Source organism: Ranitomeya imitator, chromosome 4, assembly GCF_032444005.1.
Source record: "Ranitomeya imitator isolate aRanImi1 chromosome 4, aRanImi1.pri, whole genome shotgun sequence".
NCBI classification, from domain to species: Eukaryota; Metazoa; Chordata; class Amphibia; order Anura; family Dendrobatidae; genus Ranitomeya; species Ranitomeya imitator.
Window position 1 is genome coordinate 427,040,547 of NC_091285.1, and position 26,914 is coordinate 427,067,460.

Sequence of the window (26,914 nt, forward strand, 5' to 3'; positions counted from 1 at the left end):
CATCTCACAAAACCGCAATGCATGGCCCGGAGCGTCGCGAGGAGCGGGAAAAGCGCTGGAAGGTGAGTATATAATGATTTTATTTTTTTTATTATTTTTAACATTAGATCTTGGTAACACAGGGTTAATAGCAGCGTTAATGGACTGTGTTACACCGTGGCATAACGCGGTGTAACGCAGCCATTAACCCTGTATGAGCGCTGACTGGAGGGGGCACTGACAGAGAGTAGGAAGGGGCGAATTCGCGGCCGGACTGTGCCCGTCGCTGATTGGTCGTGGCCTGATGGCCGCGACCAGTCAGCGATGCGGGATTTCCGTGACAGACAGACAGAGAAACAGACGGAAGTGTCCCTTAGACGATTATATCTATAGAAGTTAAATCGACAGTTGTTCTTTAAAGTAATACATAACGGCTCATGATGGACAAATCTATAGACTTTTCTTAGAAAGATTTGCTTTATGTTTTGCTGTCTACGCATTTATTACAGTGTTCTCTGTCTCTTCATTTTTTTTTTCCATCTGTCCGATATAGATCTGTAGTTTCTCCTGTGTCCCGAACTGTGACAAGCGCTGTTATATTCTCATCAGGAGTTTGGGTCTCTGGGATCCTTATCTACCGTCAAGTTCTGCGGATCCTTCTTTCCTACCATGGTTGGATGTTTGAGCCACATGGAAAAAGGAGTTTAAAAACCAAAGTCTGGGGAGTAAGTCTTTTTTGTTATCTCTGCACTTAAATTTTTTTTTTTTTTAAAAACACCACTGAAATTAACAGGCTAATTGCAAACAATTTCTGTTCTATTTAAATGTCATTGTGAGCTATTGTGTGAAGTAGGGTTGAGCGACTTTTAGTTTCTTAGGGTCGAGTCGGGTTTCGCAAAATCCGACTATCTCAACAGTCGAGTCGAGTGGAATCGGCCGATTATCGCGAAAAGTCGGGGATCGACCGAAACACGAAACCCAATGCAAGTCAATGGGGGAGCATAGTCGGCAGTGAGTGGAGGCCAGGAAAACACCTACAGTGCCCATTTTAATGGCAAAAAACATCCATTCTTGTTACTGAAGCTTGTCAATCTTAATTTACTTTATAATAATAGTAAAGCATTGGAAATTGGGGGTCATTTGGCTAAAGTTGTGGGGGGTAGGGCTGGTTCAAGTGTTTAGTGGGCCCAGGAAATCTGGACCACGTCACGGCAGTGGAGCAGGGAGAGGTAAGTATTTAAACTTTGCAAGTGCTGTGATTCTGAGCAAGCAGGGGGGGCCCACTCGTTGGCATTGGCACTGGCACAGGGCCCCTCAAAGTACGGCGGTGTGTTTGCACGGCGGGGGCGCCTCCCACCGGCAGCGACACTTTTTGCGTACTATGAGGGGCCCTGTGCCAGTGACGTCACCAACTAGTATTCCCCCCCCACCTGATGAAGGAACCTGCACTTTCATCTGCACCTTCCTCTTTGTCCCCGTGTAAGGTGTTGGGGTATGCGGGAAGGGGAACCTGACTTTCAGCAGGGTCACATTTTTGCTGTGTAGCGTGCACGGGGAATGTAGCGTTCTGGGTCAATGTACCAGAAGACTCATCTATCACTGGCTGGGCAATGGGCAGGATGAGGAGGAAACAAAGATATAGGCCTAAAGAATAAAGTGGGCTAAATGCAGTTCAAAATTGGTAACAGGACTAACCAGGGGGCATTGCTTTGTTCAGTGGAGTACAACTGTAATGAGAGGCTGACACAGTGAGTAGGCCCAAATCAGTAAGTAGGCTAAATGCAGTTCAAAATTGGTAACAGTAGTAAACAGGTGGCACTGGTTTGCTCAGTGTAGGAGAACATCAAGGAGCGGCAGACACCGTTGGTAGGGCCAACAAAACAAGTAGGCCAAATGCAGTGTTATAGTAAAAACAATTTAACGAGAGCCTGAAGATAGAAGCTAGTGAAAGGCAACCTGGAGAACACCTTGGAACGGAAGACACCGTTTGTAGAACCCAGACCCAACTTGTAGGCCTAATGCAGTGTTGTTTCAACAACTATTTAACGAGAGCCTGAAGATTGGAGCTCAGGAAAGGCAACCAGGGGAACACCTTGGAGCGGCAGACACTGGTAGTAGGCCGCAACCCAACTAGTAGCCCCACTGCAGTTGTTCCATTAAAAAACTATTTAACAAGAGCCTGAAGATTGAAGCTCAGGAAAGGCAACCTGGAGAACACATTGGAGCGGCATACACCGTTAGTAGGCCCCAACCCAACTAGTAGCCCCACTGCAGTTGTTCCATTAAAAAAACTATTTAACAAGAGCCTGAAGATTGAAGCTCAGGAAAGGCAACCTGGAGAACACCTTGGAGCGGAAGAATCAGTTTGTAGACCACAACGAAACTTGTGGCCCAAATGCAGTTTTATAATTCTGACAGGCTGAAAACCAGCCTTTTTTTTTTTTAAGAGGAGAACAGCTGTATTAAGTGGCGCAGACAGACACTGCTAGTAGGCCTTACACCACAAAGTTGGCTCACTGCAGGTTGAAAAAAAGGTACATGGGTACACGGTCGCCATTGGTGTGCTCAGCGGAGGACAAATGGAAGGATGGACCGCAGACAGACTTAGTAGGCCTACAATAAAGAAAGTAGGCTCTATGCACTTTTAAATAGGTTCCAGGGGTACACAGGCAGCATTGGTGCGGTCAGCGGAGGACTATTGGAAGGAGGGACCGCAGACAGACTTAGTAGTCCTAAAATAAAAAAAATTAGGCTCAATGCAGTTCGAATTATCTTGCAGGGGTACACAGGCAGCATTGGTTTGTTCAGCGGAGGACGATTGGAAGGAGTGTCTGACACAGTTAGTACTCCCCAAAAATAAATAGATGTTAATGTCTCGCAAAACAACCAAACCAAAAAACAAAAGGGTGGCATACTTAGGTAGAGGGGTGGGCTCCTCTGCTGAGTTTCAGACATAGTAATTTGGCGCTAAGTATTTACTGGTGTCAATATAGGACACTGACCCTGACTATTTTAACTAGCATCATACATGTCAACAAATTGGTATTGTCAGTGCCAGGCATTGAAGGATGTCAGCGCATAGACTAAACATTGGTGGAGCTGTGAGAGATAATTTTACAAGTGGTAGAGCACTGTTTGAGCTGGGGGGGGGGGAAACTCTCTTGTGGCCGGCGGTACAGGCCCAAGGCCCTTCATGTTACAACGGTGTGTCTGACGTTGGTTGCGCGCCACCACCGCCAGAGACACTTTATTGTACTATGAGGGATCCAGTGGCAGTGCCGTCGGCCAAAAGCGGGCACACCCACCTCTTCAGACAAACGGCACTCTCACGGGTGCTTGCGCCAAGTGGCGAGACCACGGCCCCGTGGGGGAGAGTTAGCGCATTTAGGGAGGTGTAAACATGTCGTATGCTGGACAAACAGCTGCTGCAGATTAAGAGATTGGAACAGTCAGTAAGACCAGTCCACAAGCAAGACCTTTTTATAGGAAAGCTAGGTGTTAGCCGGGAAAGGTGGGGCAAAATAATTAGAAATCCATGAGTGGTTCATTTTAATGAAGGTTAGATCATCAACATTTTGGGTTGCCAAACGAGTCCTTTTTTCGGTCAATATTGAACCAGCAGCACTGAATACTCTTTCTGATAGCACACTAGCTGCTGGGCAAGCAAGCTCCTGCAATGCATATTTTGCCAATTCAGGCCAGGTGTCTATTTTGGATGCCCAGTAATCAAATGGGAATGACGGTTGAGGGAGAACATCGATAAGGGATGAAAAATAGTTTGTAACCATACTGGACAAATGTTGTCTCCTGTCACTTTGAATTGATGCTGCAGTACCTGTCCTGTCTGCGGTCATTGCGAAATCACTCCACAACCTGGTCAGAAAACCCCTCTGTCCAGTGCCACTTCTGATTTGTGCAACTCTAACACCTCTGCCCTGTTGCCCCCTGCAGCTCGTGTGAGAACCATCACCGGCGCTGTGTGCTGGGAATGCCAGAATCAAACTGTCTACAAGAGTTGCTTGTTTGTTTGCTAATATTTGTTCGAGGTTCTCATGTGGCATGATATTTTGCAATTTGCCTTTATAGCGAGGATCAAGGAGGCAGGCCAACCAGTAATCGTCATCGGTCATCATTTTAATAATGCGTGGGTCCCTTTTGAGGATGCGTAAGGCATAATCCGCCATGTGGGCCAAACTTCCAGTTGTCAAATCTGCGGTTGTGCTGGGTTGAGGGGAAGTTTCAGGCAAATCTACGTCACTTGTCTCCCTCAAAAAACCTGAACCCGGCCTTGCAACGCCATCCGTTTCTATTGGCCCCGGAGAAGCTTCCTCATTCAAAAAATACTCATCCCCATCATCCTCCTTGTCCTCCTCCTCTTCGCCCGCTACCTCGTCCTGTAGATTGCCCTGACCAGACAATGGCTGACTGTCATCAAGGCTTTCCTCTTCCTCGGCTGCAGACGCCTGCTCCTTTATGTGCGTCAAACTTTGCATCAGCAGACGCATTAGGGGGATGCTCATGCTTATTATGGCGTTGTCTGCACTAACCAGCCGTGTGCATTCCTCAAAACACTGAAGGACTTGACACAGGTCTTGTACCTTCGACCACTGCACACCTGACAACTCCATGTCTGCCATCCAACTGCCTGCCCGTGTATGTGTATCCTCCCACAAATACATAACAGCACGCCTCTGTTCGCACAGTCTCTGAAGCATGTGCAGTGTGGAGTTCCACCTTGTTGCAACGTCGATGATTGATGCTGGGGAAGGTTCAAAGACCGCTGATGGTTCTGCATACAGCTGGAGTGTACGGGCGAACGGCGGATATGCGTGCAAAGTCTGCGCACTTTGAGGAGCAGGTCGGGTAACCCCGGATAACTTTTCAGGAAGCACTGCACCACCAGGTTTAAGGTGTGAGCCAGGCAAGGAATGTGTTTCAGTTGGGAAAGTGCTATGGCAGCCATAAAATTCCTTCCGTTATCACTCACTACCTTGCCTGCCTCAAGATGTACAGTGCCCAGCCATGACTGAGTTTCTTTCTGCAAGATCTCGGACAGAACTTCCGCGGTGTGTCTGTTGTCACCCAAACACTTCATTGCCAATACAGCCTGCTGACGCTTTCCACTAGCTGTCCCATAACGGGACACCTCGTGTGCAACAGTGGCAGCTGCGGATGGAGTGCTCGTGCGACTGCGGTCTGTGGACGAGCTCTCGCTTCTGCAGGAGGATGAGGAGGAGGAGAGGGGGGGGCGAACGCCTACAGCCAACTGTTTCCTAGACTGTGGGCTAGGCAGAACTGTCCCAATATTGCTGTCCCCTGTGGACCCTGCATCCACCACATTAACCCAGTGTGCCGTGATGGACATGTAACGTCCCTGGCCATGCCTACTGGTCCATGCATCTGTTGTCAGGTGCACCTTTGTACTCACAGATTGCCTGAGTACATGGACGATGCGGTCTTTTACATGCTGGTGGAGGGCTGGGATGGCTTTTCTCGACAAGAAGTGTCGACTGGGTAGCTCGTAGCGTGGTTCAGCGTAGTCCATCAGGACTACGAGGATGAGTACTTCCTTTTCCTAACGAGAGTCTCATGTAGGGTGAGCTAGACTGGAGAGCTGCAGATGGTGGAACTAGCGGGGGTGCCGGTGGACATGGCAGAGTGAGAGAGGGTTGGAGATGGTATTCTTGCTGGTGCCCTACATGCAGTGTTTCCTACTACGAAACTGGTGATTCCCTGACTGCTTTGGCCTGGCGACGAAATCTGCACATTTACTGCAGGTGGTGCGGGAAATGGTGGGCTTACAGTGAGGGAAGGGATGTAGCGTTGCTGACTAGCTTCATTGGCCGAGGGTGCTACAACCTTAAGGGATGTTTGGTAGTGAGTCCAGGCTTGCAAATGCATGGTGGTTAAATGTCTATGCATGCAACTTGTATTTAGACTTTTAAGATTCTGACCTCTGCTTAAGGTAGTTGAACATTTTTGACAGATGACTTTGCGCTGATCATTTGGATGTTGTTTAAAAAAATGCCAGACAGTAGAAAGAGTGCAATCGGATACCTTTTCAGGCATTGCAGACTGAGCTTCTTTAACCGGATGGCCACGCTGTCCTACAACTGGTTTTGGTTTTGCCACGCATTTTTGGCCAGATACGGGCCTGGCAGATGGAACCTATTGCGATGTTGATGCCTTCTGCGGCTCCTCCTCCTCCACTTCAGAGCTACTGCCACCTGCACCCTGTTCCCCCAATGGCTGCCAATCGGGGTCAACAACTGGGTCATCTATGACCTCCTCTTCTATCTCGTGTGCAACTTCGTCTGTGTCACCGTGTAAGCCGGTGGTATAGCGTTCGTGACGGGGCACCATAGTCTCATCAGGGTCTGATTCTGGATCAGTACACTGCAAGGGCAATGTTCTGGTCTGAGTCAAAGGAACAGCATAGTAATCTGGCTGTGGCTGTGCATCTGTGCACTCCATGTCTGATTCAACTTGTAATGGGCATGGCCTGTTAACTGTTTCACTTTCTAACCCAGGAACGGTATGTGTAAAGAGCTCCATGGAGTAACCCGTTGTGTCGCCTGACGCATCCTTCTCTGTTGTTCTTGGTGAAGAAGACAAGGAAGCGACTTGTCCCTGACCGTGAACATCCACTAACGACGCGCTGCTTTTACATTTACCAGTTTCAGAAGAGGAGGCGAAAGAGCTAGAGGCTGAGTCAGCAAGGAAAGCCAAAACTTGTTCTTGCTGCTCCGGCTTTAAAAGCGGTTTTCCTACTTCCAGAAAAGGGAGCGTTCGAGGCCTTGTGTAGCCAGACGGCGAACCAGGCTCAACAGCTCCAGACTTAGGTGCTATATTGCTTTTCCCACGACCACCTGATGCTCCACCACCACTACCATCATTACCAGCTGGCAATGACCGCCCACGGCCACGACCTCTTCCGCCAGACTTCCTCATTGTTTGAAAAACGTAACCAAACTAACGGTATTTGTTACTGTAAAACCAGTTACAAGGTGAACTCAAACTTCTGTTGGATTTATATATCCCTTTATAGGTGGGTGAGACTGCAGGGAAAATCAGGCCCAATGTATAACAGTACACAGCTTCAGTGGCAGACAGATATGCCACTAACAGGACTGACGCTGATGCAGACACTAACAATTAAAATCTCCCTCTTTTTATTTTTTCTGGGACAATATTGAAGAAATGTGGCCCACTCTTATACAGTATATGTTCTGTGGCACAAAATTAGAGACAGATGCCACACACAGCACTGGCACTGAGGCAGAATTGCCAATCTTAATCTCCCACTATTTTTTTTTTCAGGGAGAATTTAAAAGAAATCTGGCCCAGTATTACACACTAGGTTTAATGTGGCGCAAAATTTGAGACAGGTGGCACACACAGCACTGGCAATGAGGCAGAAATGCCAATCTTAATCTCCCACTATTTTTATTTTTTCAGGGAGAATTTAAAAGAAATCTGGCCCAGTATTACACACTAGGTTTAATGTGGCACAAAATTTGAGACAGGTGGCACACACAGGAGTGGCACTGAAGCAGAAATGCCAATCTTAATCTCCCACTATTTTTTTTTTTTATTTATGGGAGAATTGGCAAGAAATCAGGCCCATAGTTAGACTGTATGTTTTCTGTGCCAGAAAATGAGACACAGATGCCACACACAGGACTGCCACTGATACAGATTTGGCAATTTTAATCTGCACCTTTTTTTTTTTCCTTCAGGGAGACTAGTAAATAAATCTGGGCCACTGTATTGGAGTATATTTTCTGTGGCAGAAAGTGGCTTGAAGAGATATAACGAAACAAAAAAAAAAAAGGGACTGTCCTACAATTACTATCTCCCTGCAGTAATCTCAGCAATGTATGGCAGGCAGCAATAACAAGGAGTGGACTGCTGCACAAAAAAAGTCAAAAGTGTGGACAAACAAACAAGAAAGCTGTGCAGAAAGGAAGGAGCAACAGGATTTGTGCTTTGAAAAAAGCAGTTGGTTTGCACAGCGGTGTACAAACAGCAATGCAGCTATCAGGGAGCCTTCTAGGGCAGCCCAATGAGCTACAGCGCTGAGGAAAAAAAAATGTAGCTTCCACTGTCCCTGCTAAGAAACGGTGGTGTTGGACAGTGGAAATCGCTACAACAAAAGCGGTTTGGGGGTTAATGTACCCTGCCTAACGCTATCCCTGCTTCTGACGAAGTGGCAGCAACCTCTCCCTATACTCAGATCAGCAGCAGTAAGATGGCGGTCGGCGGGAACGCCCCTTTATAGCCCCTGTGACGCCGCAGAAAGCAAGCCAATCACTGCAATGCCCTTCTCTAAGATGGTGGGAACTGAGACTTGTGTCATCACGCTGCCCACACTCTGCGTACACCTTCATTGGCTGAGAAATGGCGCTTTTCGCGTCATTGAAACGCGACTTTGGCGCAAAAGTTGCGTACCGCATGGCCGACCCCACACGGATCGGGTCAGGTTTCATGAAACCCGACTTTGCCAAAAGTCGGCGACTTATGAAAATGAACGACCCGTTTTGCTCAACCCTAGTGTGAAGTGCTATGGCCATGATTGTGGTGAAACCGGGTGTGTGTGTCCAAATCTACGCTGATGATAAAGATGGATGACGGACGATATTCTTCAAGCGTTTCCAGGTCATGCGGGACCTCTTCTTCAGGACAAAACTTTAAAAAAAAAAAACTGGCTGCAAGGGAAACTGACATTAACCCCTGCTGGACTGAAAGGGAAAAAAAGCTACATTTAAAATTATAGTGGAACCAGAGCTGCCATGAATCCAAAAATGGATCGTGACAATGTAGGCCTAGATTGTGAGACTACCATGGATTGCTCAAAACACACGTGCTCCAGAATCACTGAGCTCCCGCAGAAGCGTGTGCACCACGGTGTACAGACCCACAGACTTGTTATTTTCCCTTACAGCATTATGTGTGGGTTTAGCTAGGAGCTGATCACTTCTCTGCTTTTGGTTTTTGCGATAGATGGGATCTCTGCTCTCAGACACCAAACGATGTGTCGGTTGTTTAAAGTGCTGCATCATATAAAAAAAATCTATAAAGGTGGACTTACACTTTAACCCCTTAGTGCAATATGACAAACATGTATGTGATTATGGGGTTGATCACATGTGTAGGGGACTCAGGAGATGAGTTTCCTTCACATGCGGCGGTCTCTAACAGACGTGGACAGATATGAGATCCGGTCGAGGCTGTTCACCATTTATACGCCGCTGCATTAAAATAGAATGTGTGCCTCTCCTGTGCTTAATGGCTCCCATCAGCACCCTGTGACACAATCGTGGGGTACCAATGGGTTACTTTTGCAGCCAGGGACCTAATGAAGGTATTCTGAGCTTCAAAGGAGACTGGGATTTACACTATATGCTGATCGATTGCAGGTTCAAGTGCCCCAAGAGGACTAAAAATCTAGTAAGAAAATCAGACAGTTTTTAAAAATATAAAAAAACAAATAAAAATATATGAAAGCTTGAATGACCTCCATATAGGAGTAATACAAAAAAATGATTGGTTATCGCCATGTTCATAAAAGTCGGAACTATTAATGTATAAAATAAATTAGCTTGGTCAGTAAATGCCGTAATGAGAAAAAAATCAGAAACCAGAAATGTGAAAAAATAAAAAAAATAAAAATAAAAACTGATCAAAATAACATATGTAGCCAAAAGTGGTATCAATAAAACCATCTGCCGATCAGGCAAAAAATAAGCCCTCACCCAGCTCAATAAATAAACAAAAATGTTACTAGTGTGGAAATATGGCAGCATGAACAAAAACATTTTTTTGACAAATTTCTGAAATTGTTTTTTTCCAATTAAATAAAAAAAAATCTATACAGGTTTGGCACTGTGATAATGATACTGACCTGGAGAATCATGATTCAAAATAACTTTCCACAAAATATATGCCGTAAAAACAACAAAAAAATGGCAAAATTGGATTTTTTCCCAACATTTTTTGCCTCCTTTAGTACATTGAATGGTAAAATGAATGATGTCATCCTATGTGGACGGAATAGTTTGTCCAAGGACCTGGTTGGTTAGCATATGTAAATTATTAAAATTTACTAATATAGTTCATTTATAAAAGCTGAAGGAACGTCTACTTCCGCATTCATTCCGACACAAGCAGAGAACGTCCTCCTTCTCTCTGTTTTTATGATCAACCTGAAATATTCTGACTATCTGATTCAGTTCATTAACTAAACCAATCCTCTTCTGTCCGCATCAGCCATGAAGAAATAGGGGGCTTCACTTAAGCTAATGACCAAACAGAATTTTAGATAATATTTGCAAACTAGATAAATAAGATTTTTATGTTCCTGGAAAATCATTTAAGACATTTTTTGTTCTTGCTTGAAATGTGTCTGTTCTAGGGTTGCATGAAGATCATGGCTAGACGACAGCCAATGCTTTACAGCTTCCAGATGTCTCTCCCCAGGCTGCCTGTACCACGTCTAGGAGAAACTATAGACCGGGTATGGAAGCCATGCATGTTACCTTAACTTACTTGTCTACAGTTTTAATGTGGAGGAAGAACTCTATTACCATGATTTTGTTTGCTCCACAAAATTAGATTTTTAGAGGTATGGATGCATATGTGTTTAGTGATGTGGGTAAGCCAAAGTGCATCTGTCATTAGAATCGGTCCTCCATTCAGGCATGCAGGTCATAGAAAGCTGAATAAAATGATACTTTGATATCTGCACTCCAATGTTTTATTCCAGAGAAGCCCACGCTTTTCTTAATATGTAAATGAGCTGTTAAGATCTATGGGTCGGACACAGATCTCCCTGTGAATCTGCCTCCAGAGCTTATTTTAAATGAAAGTGGACATTACCAGTGTGAGACATGTAATGACTGACGGTCTGCTCTCCTGATCTACATGTGTCATACTGGTAACTCCACCTTTCATGTATAGTAATCTCTGGAGGCAGATTCTCAGGGAGATCTGTGTTCGGCCCATACATCTTAACAGCTGATTTAAATATGAAGAAAAACATGGATTTCTCTGAAATAAAACATCGGATCAAAGATATTAAGGTATAATTTTTTTCAACTTTCTATGACCTACATGCCCATATAGATGGCTATGTATACATACAGATGTACAAAATTGTTGGTATCCTTTTGTTAAAGTAAGAAAAATCCGCAATGGTCACTGAAACAACTTGAAATTGTCAAAAGTAATTTTCAATTTAAATTTACTTAATATAATTTTATGAAATCGGACATTACTTTGGAAATTATGATTCAGCAAAAAATAAATAAAAAACAAACTAATAATAATGGCCTGGACAAAAATGATGGTAAGAAGTAGTTAGCATCACAAGTTTCTTACTTTAACAGAAGGGCACTAACTTTCTTGTCCATGTGTGTATGCGTGTATATAATACCATTGCTTGATCTCGTTGTAGTACCTAGAGTCAGTGCAGCCATTACTCAGTAAAGAAAAGTTCAATCGCATGAAGGAACTGTCAGAAGAATTCCAAAAAGACTTAGGACGCAAGCTTCAGAAATATCTTCATCTCAAGTCTTGGTGGGCAACAAATTATGTAGGTGCAGTATATGTTCTATTTAGTATTATTCGCCTACATTAGTTTCAGAAATGAAATGATGACTTATACATCTGTGTACCTTGTGAGATATGAAATGTTTGAAGTTTGTCTTTTTAAGATATGTTATGTGCACTTTTTTATTTTAGTAATAGATTTTAAAGTAGTTGTCTGCTTCCATCCAAATTAGTTTTGCGTTATAGTGGAGTAATTAAAGGAGTTTTCCCACAAAACAAAAGTTGATTTTAATCAATACATCTTGGAATAATAATAATTTTCACAATTGGTTGTGTTTAAATAAAATGTTCCTGTGCTGAGATAATCTTATAAATGTGTCCCTGCTGTGTACTGTATAATGGCTGTGTCTGACCGTGCAGGAACATGGTCTGATAATACCATGTCTACTGGGCAGGGGAGGAAGCAAAAGAGTATACAGACAGGACAGCAAGGGATCGCAGCTGGTTCTTTCTGTGATGCAAAACATTTCTCTGCCTGTTTTTAAACAATGTTTTACTTCAAAGAAAGATCCAGCTGTGATCCCCTTCTGTAATGTCTGTATACTCTTTTGTGTCCTCCCCTGCCCAGGAGTTGTGGTATGATCAGACCATGTTCCTGCACGGTCAGACACAGCCATTACACAGTACACAGCAGGGGCACATTTATAGGATTTATCTCAGCACAGGAACATTTTATTTAATCACATCCAATTGTGGAAATTATTATTATTCCAAGATCTATTGATTAAAATGAACTTTTTTTCCGTGGGGAAACTCTTTTAAGGGAGGAATTATTTGGCACACACCAAGGCAAAGAACCAAATCCAGCTTGGCTACATGTTCTGGGTGACGGCAATTATTTCTGAAAAAATACTGAAAAATAGATAAACTGTAAAAAAAAAAAAATGATTTCCATATCAGCATCATGATGGATATCTTTCTTTAAATTGAATCCTTACATTATCTTCATTTTCAAGACATTTATATATCCCAGTTGTCAACTAGAAATGCAGATTCTGTAATAAACACATGTAACTTATATGGCTTATGTCAACATCTTTGGCCAGATTAAGTTTGTTTTGCTTTAAAAACTTGAATTAAAATAGTATTTGTTTGGTTTGCTGACAGCGGGAATCTATTTCTAATGTATTATACATTCTGTAGAAAAATCTGTGTGTTTTATATCACGTGTGGTACCGTGCATTTCTTACTTTCTGCAGGTCAGTGACTGGTGGGAAGAGTATATTTACCTTCGTGGTCGAGGACCAATAATGGTGAACAGCAACTATTATGCAATGGTGAGACCCTACAGGGTGATCAGGGGGACAGGCAAGGCCTGTCCTTGTGCAACTTAAATACAGGCAGCAAAATTCATACCACAAATACAACCATGAATTTCTTCCTCCATGAGATGACTTTATTTTCAGCTTGGTGCCCCATCTAACCCATCGGGCCTTTCAAGAATGACAAAGTACCTGAGCGCTTCATACATTTTTAGATACTAATAGGAGTCACTTTACTGGTCTGCATGTTGTAGTTTCAATAAAATCAAGTTTTTATCAGCAGGAGATTACCACTTTAGGACTAGATGTTATGCTCTGTGTAGTCGTCTTGCTTTCTGTAACTCTACCCCCACCACTGTGTAGCCACTTTCTGCCAATGAACAGTATATACAAAAAGTTATCAATCAGTTACGTTGGTGGGGATATACAGAGCTCAGCATTTAGAAAACTGCTAGATATGCAGCAAATATAATGTTAATTTTATGAAAACTGCATCAAGCAGCTCAGTAAGTTACACATTGATGGAATCAGGGTCTCTGCCCCTACATTATGCTGCTCTCGGATTACATCGCAAAAAGCTTGGGACAGATTCTCTTTAATCAACAACCAACAACAGTTTCTGCTAGATTTCAGAACATGATGACAAGCCAGGGACTGTACTCATAGAATCAAGGAATCAATTGCATTGTAAATGAATCATGTACAGTATAAGGCATGGGGGTACTCATGCAAGATGCTTTGATAACAGGCATGCAGATATAAAAGTAACCCAGTATGTCAAGCAACTGGTCTTTATGCAACCTCTAAAAGCAAATGATAATATAAATGGACTCTGACAGTTTTATATATACTAATATTTAACCCCACTAGCTTGTTTTAGAAGCCAAACATCTTTTGCATGTCCCTTGATGAACCTGTTATAGACATGGTAAAAGTGTTTGCACTTTGCATATTAAAGTTAGGGGTTTATTACATAGGGCGCTATCTGACTATGAACAGAATTTGCTGGATGTTATTTGTATGATTTTGATGATTTAAATTTGTAGTGAAAAATTATGTGTTGACGGTTGTCTGTACACAGGACGTAAGGTGCATTTACACTGCACAATTTTCATGAATGAGTGTTATTAACATCTCACAATAATCTAAGCAGTCTAAGCCGGCAGCCGATCACATGACGAGTGAGCAAAACGCTTATTTGTCAGGTGAAATTATCTTCTGGTGTTTACAGAGATCTTCGTTTTTGGGAGTGCATCATCCTGTGTAAACAGGATCTGTGCCACCAAAACAATGACAGCCTATGCGCACTGAGTGATCTATTACTGATTGTTCAGCGCACACCTGAAGCTTGGTCGGCCTGTTTAAACAGGCTATTAACTGACCGTCGATCAGCAAACCTGTCGCTTTTCAGCTGTTGCATTGCACAGTGTGAATAGACACTTAGCACTGAAGAAAAAAAATGTAAGAACTCATCTTGAAGACCAAACTGTTCTTATATAAATTGTTCCTAGTTGGCTCACTTAAACTGACAACTTACTATCTGCTCCTAGTAGACTTTTGAAAATGTTCCACATAAATAATGTATACAAATAAGCAACCATGTGTACATCTACGTATAGCCTTCACTTATTTGACAATTCCTTTTGTATGCATTTAGTTTATTTTTTAATGTATATTTGTCTCTATGAAATAGGATTTTTTAACTGTGAGTCCAACCACAAACCAAGCAGCACGAGCTGGTAATGCCATACATGCCATGCTAATGTACCGCAGAAAACTGGAAAGGGGCCTCATACCGCCAGTAAGTGAAGCCAAAATGAAGCTTGTCACAATCTGTTATCTTCTGTTCATAAAAGTAGGCTTAAGCCATCACAAGGGTGGGATGGTGAGATGGCCATGGAGGGTTTCCAACACAGAAGATGAAAAGATAACTTTTACCTCATCATGGAATGTAATGTAGTTAATAGCTATAACGTACTTTTGTCACCAGGTCATGGCTCTTGGCATAGTCCCCATGTGCTCATATCAGATGGAGAGGATGTTTAATACTACAAGGATTCCAGGAATGGAGACTGGTAGGTACCAACATAGGAAAGCACAAAGACACAAGTCATCCAATTTCCCAGCTTTTGGCTTTTGGGCCATAGATATATGGTGCAGTACTGCTAAATAAACACTTATGAAGAACTAGATGGTGGCCTGATTCTAACGCATCAGGTATTCTAGAATATGTATGTAGTTTATTTATGAAGATTTAAGAATAATGCAATGAATACACAGGATTCAGCCGGCCGGGCACATCCAATTAGCGAAGCGTGGTTCAAATCCTGCACCAATTCGCGGCCGGATTGCGCCTATCGCTGATTGTTTGCGGCTGGCCGCGACCAGTCAGTGAAGCCAGGGCCAGCTACAGGTTTTTGAGGGCCCCGGATGAAAGAGTCTCACAGCCCACGTAGTATATAACACAGCCCACGTAGTATAGCATAGCCCATGCAGTATATAACACAGCCAAGTAGTATATTGCACAGCCACGTAGTGTATATAGCAGAGCCCATGTAGTGTAGAGCACAGCGACGCAGTATATAACACAGCCCACGTAGTATATAACACAGCCCATGTAGTATATAGCAATGTGGGCACCATATCGCTGTTAAAAAAAAAAAAAAAAAAAAAAAAAATTAAAATAAAAAATAGTTATATACTCACTTTCCGGCGGCCTCCAGATCCAGCCCAGGCCTTTAGCGATGCTCCTCGCGACGCTCCGTTCCCAGTATTGCCTTACGGCAATAACCCGTGATGATGTAGCAGTCTCGTGAGACTGCCACGTGATCATGTCGTGAGACCGCCCGTCATCACAGGACGTTGCCACAATGCATTCTTGGGACCGGAGCGTCGCGAGGAGCTGGAAAGGCTGCCGCGGATGCCAGAAGGTGAGAATATAATGATTTTTTTTTAACATTATATGTTACAATGAGTGAAGCCAGGGCCAGCTACAGGTTTTTGAGGGCCCCGGTCGAAAGAGTCTCACAGCCCACGTAGCATATAACACAGCCCACGTAGTATATAGCACAGCCACGTAGTATATAGTTCAGCCACGTAATATATAGCACAGCCACATAGTATATAGCACAGCCCACGTAGTATATAGCACAGCCCACGCAGTATATAGCACCGCTCAAGCAGTGTATAACACAGCCCACATAGTATATAACACAACCCATGCAGTATATAACATAGCCCACGTAGTATATCGCACAGCCCATGTAGTATATAAGATAGATAATGTTAAAACACCTTAGGACGAAAATAGAAACTAAGAAATCTTTGAAAAAAATATATAATTGTATAAATCAGTGATGATAATTACCCTTGGTGTTAAAACAAAGTAAGAAAGTGGAAACCACTCATAACCAGAAACAACCCAACCACCAGAGCTATGGATGCACCAGGAAGACCAGACTGAATCACATAAAATAATATCTTTATTAATTAGTTGCAGCGATACAGAAAGATATAATAATATAAAAAATTATAAGTAAACAAACTGTGTGCGAATCAGGACAGTATATATTATATATTTAAAAGGAGAATAAACCCTTAAGCACAATTGGTATAAAGGCCATTAATGGACGTGTGCAAGGTAATTAATTCCCAAAATGGGGTATAAATAATTCCCTGAAATTATTCTACAAGAGAAAAATATCGAAATATGTGCCAAAGTGTAAAAACTTAAATTATATGGTAACAAGTGGAAATCCCATGAAGGCTGTGCAATATTGCAAAAAAATATAAAGTGCTTAACCCCTTTATGACCTTGGGATTTTCCGTTTTTCCGTGTCCGTTTTTCGCTCCCCTCCTTCCCAGAGCCATAATTTTTTTATTTTTCTGTCAATTTGGCCATGTGAGGGCTTATTTTTTGCGGGACGAGTTGTACTTTTGAACGACATCATTGGTTTTATCATGTCGTGTACTAGAAAACGGGAAAAAAGTTCCAAGTGCGGTGAAATTGCAAAAAAAGTGCAATCCCACACTTGGTTTTTGTTTGGCTTTTTTGCTAGGTTCACTAAATGCTAAAACTGACCTGATATTATGATTCTCCAGGTCATTATGAGTTCACAGACACCAAGCATGACTAGGTTACGTTTTATCTAAGTGGTGAAAAAAATTGCAAACTTTGCTAAAAAACAAACAAAATAAAATTGCGCCATAATCCGATAACCGTAGCGTCTCTATTTTTCGTGATCTGGGGTCAGGTGAGGGCTTATTTTTTGCATTCCAAGCTGACGTTTTTATTGTTACAACTTTTGTGCAGATACGTTCTTTTGATCGCCCGTCGCGGCGACTAAAAAAACGTAATTCTGAAGTTTCAAATTTTTTTCTCGCTACGCTGTTTAGCGATCAGATTAATGCTTTTTTTATTGATAGATCGGGCGATTCTGAACGTGGCGATACCAAATATGTGTAGGTTTGATTTTTTTTTTTATTGTTTTATTTTGAATGGGGAGAAAAAGGGGTGATTTAAACTTTTATATATTTTTTATTTTTTTCACTTTTGTTTTAACTTTTTTTTAACTTTTGCCATGCTTCAATAGCCTCCATGGGAGGCTAGAAGCTGGCACAACTGGATCGGCTCTGCTACATAGCAGTGATCATCAGATCGCTGCTATGCAGCAGAAATGCAGGTGTGCTATGAGCGCCGACCACGGGGTGGCGCTCACAGCTAGCAAGGATCAGTAACCATAGAGGTCTCAAGGACCTCTATAGTTACAATGCAGAAGCATCGCTGACCCGCGATCATGTGACGGGGGTCGGCGATGCGCACATTTCCGGCTGTGTGGCCGGAAGCGTTAGTTAAATGCCGCTGTCTGCGTTTGTCAGTGGCATTTAACTAGTTAATAGCGGCGGGTGAATCGCGATTTCACCCGCCGCTATTGCGGGCACATGTCAGCTTTTCAAAACAACTGACATGTCCCGGCTTTGATGCAGGCTCACCGTATCAAAGCGGGGCTTCTGACCTCGGACGTACTATCCCGTCCGAGGTCAGAAAGGGGTTAAAGTGCAAAAAAATATGAACTCCACTCATGCACATAGGAAACTCCCTTAAACGCTGAGAATTACTGCAAAATGATAAAGTGCTAAGTGCATATAATGTATAATCCAGGGAAAGATATTAATAAGTTAAATTAATTAGGGTACCTCACCGTCCTGAACATGGGCACACACCCAACGCGCGTTTCGGAAATGAATTCCTTCGTCAGGGGGTCAATATATAGCACAGCCCACGCAGTATATAACACAGCCCACGTAGTATATAGCACAGCCCACGTAGTATATAGCACAGCCCACGTAGTGTAGAGCACAGCGACGTAGTATGTAACACAGCCCACGTAGTATAACACAGCCCACGTAGTATAACACAGCCCACGTAGTATGTAACACAGCCCACGTAGTATGTAACACAGCCCACGTAGTATGTAACACAGCCCACGTAGTATGTAACACAGCCCATGTAGTATATAACACAGCCCACGTAGTATATATCAATGTGGGCACCATATCGCTGTTAAAAAAAAAATTAAAATTAAAATAAAAAATAGTTATATACTCACTTTCTGGCGTCCCCCGGAACCAGCCCAGGCCTTTAGCGACGCTTCGTTCCCAGTAATGGCTTGCGGCAATAACCCGTGTTGATGTAGCAGTCTCGTGAGACTGCCACATCATCATCTTGCGAGACCTCACGTCATCACGGGTCGTTACCGCAATGCATTCTTGGAAAAGCTGCCGCGGATGCCAGAAGGTGAGAATATAATGATTTTTTTAATTTTTTTTTTAAACATTGTATGTTTTTACTATTGATGCTGCATAGGCAGCATCAATAGTAAAAAGTTGGTCCATGGGCGCTGACTGGAGGGGGCACTGACTAGGGAAGTAGGGAGGGACCAATTCGCGGCCGGACTGTGCCTGTCGCTGATTAGTCGCAGCCGACTGGGCGCGACCAATCAGCGACGCAGGATTTCCGTGACAGAGAAACAGACAGACAGACAAACAGAGGGAAGTGGACCAGGGACGATTATATATATATATATATGTTGTTGCACTGCTGGATTTCATCACTACCACATTCACTATTATTAGTTACCATTGTAGCAGCGCAGCATTGCAATCTTAATAATTCTTGGCAAAGGTCACTGTCTAGCCCTTATAATAAACTTATATTTCAATAGCTGGGAAAAAAAATTCTGATATCCATTTAATTTTTCAAAATTAAATTTGTAAAATGATATTTGTAAATTCCCACACAAAATGGGCAGTTAAAGGCAAATATTTGGGCAACATTTATATTAAAATAAAATATCCCTCAATCTCTCTTCTATGTATTTATCCACAGACCACCTCCAGCATCTGGTTGAGAGCCGCCATGTATGTGTGTATCACAAAGGCCGTTACTACCGGCTATGTCTATATGATGACAGAACACTCCTTAGCCCAAGGCAGTTGCAGACACAAATTCAACGCATTCTTGATGACCCAAGTCCACCGCAACCGGGTGAGGAGAAGCTGGCTGCACTCACAGCAGGGGACCGGTGAGCACATGACAGTAGAAGGGAAGAAAATATTGTGCTGTTTTTCTGAAAAATCTGAAATCAGCATTCGAGTATTTATTGTTATGTTGAACTGGTAATCACAAGTGCAGTTTCAGTTTTACATCGCCATTCAGAAATTGTAGAAGCAATACACACTTGAGATGTGTCTACTGTCATCACTGAAATATTGTGGTATGATACACATGCTTGGAATAGAAATCCTGAAGGCTACAACTTATTTATTAGAAACAGGATTACCAAGAAGGGAGGAGGTGTTGAATTGTATGTTAGGAAAACGTACATCTCCACAGAGATCCAAGCTTTGGAGACTGGTAGAAACTGTTTGGGTAAGAATTCATAGAGAGAAGAACAAAAAGGACGCTATTCTAGGTATTTCTTATAGGCCACATGGTCAGACTGAAGATACAGATGAAATCTTTTTACATCAGATGTCTCTGTTCTCAAAAAGTATGACATAGTGATCATGGGAGATTTCAACTGTCCAGATATTTGTTGGGAATCTCTCTCAGGCAAAAGTACTGGGCCCAGAAAATTCTTATTTTCTCTTGCTGACAACTTTATCTTTCAAAAGGTAGAAGAGAGAACTAGAGGGATCTGCAATCATGGATCTAATTATTACCAACAGGGAGGAAATTGTTGTGGAAGTAAAGGTGGCTGGGAATTTAGGAGGCAGCGATCATGCTATCTTCAAATTTTGGATTACAAGAGAAGGAAGACCAGCGAGGAATCGGACTTTAAGGTTGGACTTCAGAAAGGCAGATTTTAATGGACTCAGAAAGAGGGTAGGAAAGGTCCAATGGATGGTGTGTTAAAGGACAGAAATGTCCAAGAAGGATGGGAGATTTTGCTAAATGAAATTCTCCCCGCACAATCGGTAACAATCCCCAAAAGAAAGAAGAATTGGAAGCATTTAAAGAGACCAAAGTGGATGAACAAAGAACATAATCACTTGTTTAACACTAGGACTACTGGTATAGTCATTTTGACTACTTTCTTGCAGTAGTTCTAGTCAGGGTTCACGAGTCCAGTAGTACTAGTGTTAAAAGGAAAAAAGAAATGTATATCAAATGGAAAGAGGGGGGATATCTAAAGAAGAATATAATGCGGTTTGCAGGGAATGCAGGGCAAGAGTTAGAAGAACTAAAGCCAATAATGAAGTAAGGCTTGCAAGGGAGACCAAAAGTAGCAAAAAAAGATTTAGGGGTATGTCAAAAGTATAGGAAAATTCAAAAATGCTATAGGATTTTTACAGGATGAAAAGGGTGAATGTCAAAAATGATGTTGAGAAGTCCAAACTTTTAAATTTCTTTTTTGCATCTGTGTTCTCCAAGTAAGAAAATCTAACATCATCCGATATTCACGGTGCAATTGAAGGAATAAAAGAATCCACTCTATCCATAAACAGAGAGATGGTGAGGGAACACTTATCTAATTTAAATAAATTTAAATCTTCTGGTCCAAATGAATTACATCCTAGTTAGTTACAACACAGCTGTTGGGTGACCCAGGACCAGGGGCTCCTTCCCTTGTCCCTAACACTAGGAGGTGCCCTAGCTCGCTCTACTCCCCAGGATACTTCTGAAGGTGAAGATACCTGCTCCCTTGCCTTATCTCCTGAGTTAGCCCTCCGTCTGTTCTGTTCCCCCACCCAGGGAAAAGGGACGCTACTGTGCACCGTAGTACACCAACCCGACAAACAAGGCCACACACAGGGGTTAACAGAAAACTCCAGGCATACAAAATATTTACTCACATATAACAGAGGAATGCATCAGGGGAATAAACCAAAATAGAGAAGGATAGGGAATTACCACACATACAAACCAAGCAACAGTCACTAGTAACTCCTCCAACGTTCCTTCTCATATGAACTCTTCTCCCTCCGTTAGTCGTGCAGCAAATGCTAGCTCTGACAAGGATTTGCATCAGAGCCCAGATTATAAAGGGGAAAACAGTGGCTAACAGAGCTCAGCTGTGTGAGCACAGGGATTTTCAACATGGCCGATTAACCCCTGTTCAGCCAGAAGGAATAAACACCATTAAAGTGAAGGAGAAGTACATCTTCTCAGCGACGGAGTAGGAGCAACCAGATGCTGCGGATCCACACTGTCACGGTAACAGTTAGCAGAGGAGATTGCAGAACCACTAGCCAAAATATTTGAAAAATCCTGGAAAACAGTAGAAGTCCCAGAAGATTGGAGAAGGGCAAATGTTGTTCCTAACTTTAAAAAAGAAAGAAGATGGAGCCAGGAAATTACAAGCCAGTGAGCCTTACTTTTATACAAAGAAAGATATTTGAACAAATTAAACAGCATGTATGTAAGTACTTGGATAAGAATACAGTAATTAACCAGAGCCAGTATGGGTTTGTAGCAAACAAGTCATGCCAGACTAATCTAATTTCCTTCTATGATGGAATCACTGACTGGGTGCATCAGGAAAATGCGGTAGATATAGTATCTCGACTTCAGCAAATCATTTGATAAAGTATCTCATACTATCCTTATTGAAAAAATGACCCAAGTATGGGATTGACAAAGCCATGGTTAGGTGGATTCATAACTGGCTCAGTGATCATACTCAAAGAGTGGTAATAAATGGTTGCATATCCAATTGGAAAAGTGTTTCAAGTGGGGTACCACAAGGCTCTGTCCTGGCCCCAGTGTTGTTCAACATTTTTATAAATGATCTAAATAAGGGAACTGAAGGTAAACTAATCAAATTTGCAGACAAGGCAAAGCTAGGAGGGATAGCTAATACTAGAGAAGACAGAGAAAGAATTCAGAAGGATCTAGATAATCTTGAGCAATGGACAGCGACTAACAGAATGGTATTTAACAGGGAGAAATGCAAGATTCTACATCTGGGGAAGAAAAACGTAAATTGCATCCATAGAATGGGAGAAATAGAACTAATTAACAGCACGTGAGAAAAGACTTGGGTATACTAATAGATCACAGATTGCACATGAGTCAACAGCGTGATGTAGCCGCAAAAAATGCAAACAGTTCTAGGATGTATTAAGAGAAGCCTAGATTCTAGATCACGTGAAGTAATTATCGCCCTCTTCTCCTCGTTGGTCAGGCCTCATCTGGAATACTGTGTTCAGTTCTGGGCACCAGATTTTAAAAAAAGACATTAAAAAATGGAACAAGTTCAGAGAAGAGCTACCAGGATGGCGAGCAGACTGCAAAGTATGTCCATCGAGGAATTGTTAAAGGATCTGAGAACGTTTAGCTTGCAAAAAAGAAGGCTAAAGAAGACTTAATAGCTGCCTACAAATGTCTGAAGGGATGTCACAGTGTAAATGGATCATCATTATTCTCATTTGCACATGGAAACACGAGAAGCAATGGAATGAAACTGAAAGGGAGAAGATACAGATTAGATATTAGAAAAAACTTTTTGACAGTGACGGTGATCAATGAGTGGAACATGCTGCCACAAGAGGTGGTGAGTTCTCCTTCAATAGAAGTCTTCAAACAGAGGCTGAACAGACCTCTATTTGAGATGGTTTAGTGAATCCTGCATTGAGCAGGGAGCTGGGCGTGATGATCCTTGAGGTCCCTTCCAATCCTAATATTCTATGATTCTATTATGAATGTATAAGTTTTAGAGTACGTTTGTACCAGAAAATATGAGAAGACTATTGTGTAAGTCTACATTCCCACAATGAGTTTTTGGTTAGTTTTTGATGTTGCAGATTTTCAGCACCGTTTCTGCACCCATTATGTAAAATAGGTTACTTGCATTTTTTTTAAATACACAGCGTAAAAAAACACCAAAAACTCATTGTGGGAACGTAGCCTAAGCAGGGTGAATCTCAGGAAAGTTACAAGGTTGTTTTTATTTCGCTCATATCTGCATACAAATTGTAAAATATTATTTGGATGGTAAATTTCCATTAGTGCCTCTATATACTGTAATGTAAAATATCACTATTTAAAAGTATCTGTGAAGAATATTGTTAAAAAATGTACATGAATGCAATCTAGTAAAAGCAACTTTTATCTTTAGAGCTCCATGGGCTCGGGCTCGGGCTCAGTTCTTCACTCATGGTGTGAATCGGGTCTCATTAAGTAGTATCGAGCGGGGTGTCTTCTTTGTCAGTCTCGATTCTGAAGAAGGAGGATTTCAGGAGAGCGACAAAAACTCCCTGAGTGTATATGCAAAGTCTCTGCTACATGGAAACTGCTACAACAGGTCACTAAGTTTTATTATCACACTTACCATTATGTATTGCTTAAATCATGTAGTGTTTTCTTTAATAGTGATATTGATATTTATACTTATAAAACCATTAAGATATACTACTGAGAATGATTAAAATTATAAATGGTTATCATGTATCCTGAAAATTATGTTGCAGGTAGAATTTAAATGGCATCCGGCCAGCCGGAAAGCACAGCGGTGACGTCACCGCTCTGCTTTCCGGCCGCTGTGCTCACAGTCAGTGCAGGAAAGCAGAGCGCCGGGGACAGACAGCGAAGGTAAGTATGTAGTGTTTGTTTTTTTTACTTTTACGATGGTAACCAGGGTAAACATCGGGTTACTAAGCGCGGCCCTGCACTTAGTAACCCGATGTTTACCCTGGTTACCGGCATCGTTGGTCGCTGGAGAGCTGTCTGTGTGACAGCTCTCCAGCGACCAAACAGCGACGCTGCAGCGTCGCTTAGTGTGAAGGTACCTTTAGGCAGGTAAGGATGAGGAATTTCCCAGTGTACAAACAACTGTTGCACAATAAACTTCTCCAGCTCTCCAGACACCAGCTCCTCACTACTCCAGGTCTATCTAGCAAGTGCTATCTCAGACAAGGATCTGGCCTGAAGGCCTAGCTTTCATTGGAGAGAGGAGTGGCTAACCAAGCACAGCTGAATGCAGGGATTACCACATGGCCGATTAACCCCTGTCCTGCTGAAAGAAAACAAACACATTCAATATACTGGAGAGGTGCTTCTCAGCGGTGGAGCAGGAGCCGTAAGACGCTGCGGTCTTCTGGTACTACTCTGTCGCGGTAACTCCGTGACACTTACCAGGTTATGTATAGGGCTCTGCATACAAGGATAGGGCGATCATTCCTGCCAGGATAGGGATGAGGAAGCCATGCATACCAGGATAAGGATCAAGGGGCCATGCATACCAGGATAGGGATCAAGGGGCCATGCATACCAGGATAGGGATCAATGGGCCATGCATACCAGGATAGGGATCAAGGGGCCATGCATACCAGGATAGGGATCAAGGGGCCATGCATACCAGGATAGGGATGAGGGAGCAATGCATACCAGGGTAGGGATGATGGGAGTCATGCATCCCAGGGTAGGGATGATGGGAGCCATGCATACCAGGATACGGATGAAGGGCCATGCATACCAGGATAGGGATGAGGGAGCAATGCATACCAGGATAGGGATGAGGTGACCATTCATACCAAGATAGGGATGAAGGGACCATGCAGACCAGGTTAGGGATAAGGAGCCATGCAGACCAGGGTAGGGATGAGGGTGCCATGCTTACCAGGATGGGGATAAAGGAGGCCATGCACACCTAGATAAGGATGAGGATGCCATGCATACCAGGATAGGGATGAGGGGACCATATTTACCAGGACAGAGGATATTAAGTACCACATTTTTTTGCTTCAATTTTTCTTCCAAATTTCCTCCTCTAAAACCTAGGTGTGTCTTTTAGTCCAAAGAATACGGTATAATGTAAATCACTGACGGGTCCTTTATGTAAGCACGGTGGTGCAGTGGTTAGCACAGCAGCCTTGCAGCGCTGGAGTCCTGGGTTCTAATCCCACCCTGGACAACATCTGCAAAGAGTTTATATGTTCTCTCCGTGTTTGCGTGGGTTTCCTCCGGGTACTCCGGTTTCCTCCCACATTCCAAAGACATACTGATAGGGAATTTAGATTGTGAGCCCCATCAGGGACAGCGATGATAGTGTGTGAAAACTGTAAAGCGCTGAGGAATATGTTAGCGCTATATAAAAATAAAGATTATTATTATTATTAAGTGATGTCACTGGTGCTCAATGGAACTTTTTGACATGTGGGTGGGTTTCATCAGGTTACATAGTAGTTACATAGTAGTTTCTGTCATTTTCATGGGAAGATTAGCGCTGCAGACAGAACTATTCTTTGTATAAACTATACTAAAATAGACGAGGGAGGCTCCAAATGGAGTGTGTGAAGTTAGTAAAAACAGAGGAAGAACATAGAAATGCACTAGATAGAATGCAAAATGTAAGATTGTGGATATTTTCTTTATTGGGGATACAAGCCAAGTAAAATTCGTAGTGCAAAGCTCACTTTTATTTTCTACCTAGGTTTTGCAGGCAGCATCTTGTCACTTGAGAAATGTAATCTCGTGTTATAAAAGTCTGAGACACAAACGGACACTGCTATTACCCCCATTAGGAGCGTGCATAGATTTTGTTTGTACTTCTTTTCATTTCAGGTGGTTTGATAAGTCCTTCAGTCTGGTGGTGTTTAGTAATGGGAGGCTGGGTCTGAACGCTGAGCATTCCTGGGCTGACGCGCCAATCATTGGACATTTATGGGAGGTACTTTGTTAAAATTACTCTGATTTCAACCTATACAGAGAGACGTTATTTATTAAAATAAATTATATATGGATTTTCAGGCAGTAACATGGCCTTACTAATAGATGTAAGAGTCTAAAGTGTAACTCGCCTCTCAGACAGTGTTTCTATTAAGTCTTTAAAGCTTGTGAAGATAGCGGTGAGGCTGGATTCTGAGGAGCGCGTTTCCGGTCAGTGTGTAGATTATGTGAGCATCAGAAAACGCGGCCAGCATTCTGACCTATGTTAGTCAATGTGCTAATGCATAGGAGCTATTTTCTGTACATTCAACATTCATATAAACCCGGCATTAAGGAGCAATTTCTCCTCTAAGCTGGGCCAATCAAAACAGCCTTAAGATAATGTTATCATAAGATAATAACAAAATTATATACATTACAGCCAGACACTCAGTGTCCAGATATAGAATAGTCACATAACAGCCAAATATATTGTCATACAGCCAGGGCTGCCACTAGAAATTTCGGGGCCCCATACTGGCAAAATTTTCGGGGCCCCCTTGAGACTCCGCCCAGGCTCCACCCCAGCCCCGCCTCCAGGCTCCACCCCACGAACTGTCCACAGTCCCACCGCTCTCTCTTGGAAAATCTCCACTTCTCACCTATCACACATTAACAGTTCCCATCACCAGATCACACATATAGCCGGCAGCTTTTGTTTTGGCCAAAAGATTTTTTTAAGCTGCCACCATAACACGGTAGACACTTTTGGCCGGGCCCTACTCTACTGTAACCTACTAAATGTTTGTTAAAATATGCAATACAATTTAGGTATATTTTTATTTATTTTTCAATTTTTAAAATGACCTATAATACTACATACAAGGAACAAATACCACAGCACTATGACCAG

At 42.6% G+C, this 26,914-nt stretch overlaps 1 protein-coding gene across 1 annotated transcript in view; it reads left to right on the plus strand.

The window, feature by feature from the left end:
• Positions 1 to 26,914, plus strand: part of CPT1B (carnitine palmitoyltransferase 1B) — a 69,656-nt gene that overhangs the window by 12,955 nt on the left and 29,787 nt on the right. The window contains exons 4-12 of the mRNA XM_069765498.1: positions 533 to 704; positions 10,394 to 10,495; positions 11,435 to 11,572; positions 12,789 to 12,866; positions 14,545 to 14,652; positions 14,842 to 14,926; positions 19,240 to 19,435; positions 23,474 to 23,659; positions 25,918 to 26,023. Of these exons, the coding sequence (XP_069621599.1) occupies positions 533 to 704; positions 10,394 to 10,495; positions 11,435 to 11,572; positions 12,789 to 12,866; positions 14,545 to 14,652; positions 14,842 to 14,926; positions 19,240 to 19,435; positions 23,474 to 23,659; positions 25,918 to 26,023 (1,171 nt within the window). The remainder of the gene's footprint in view (positions 1 to 532; positions 705 to 10,393; positions 10,496 to 11,434; positions 11,573 to 12,788; positions 12,867 to 14,544; positions 14,653 to 14,841; positions 14,927 to 19,239; positions 19,436 to 23,473; positions 23,660 to 25,917; positions 26,024 to 26,914) is intronic.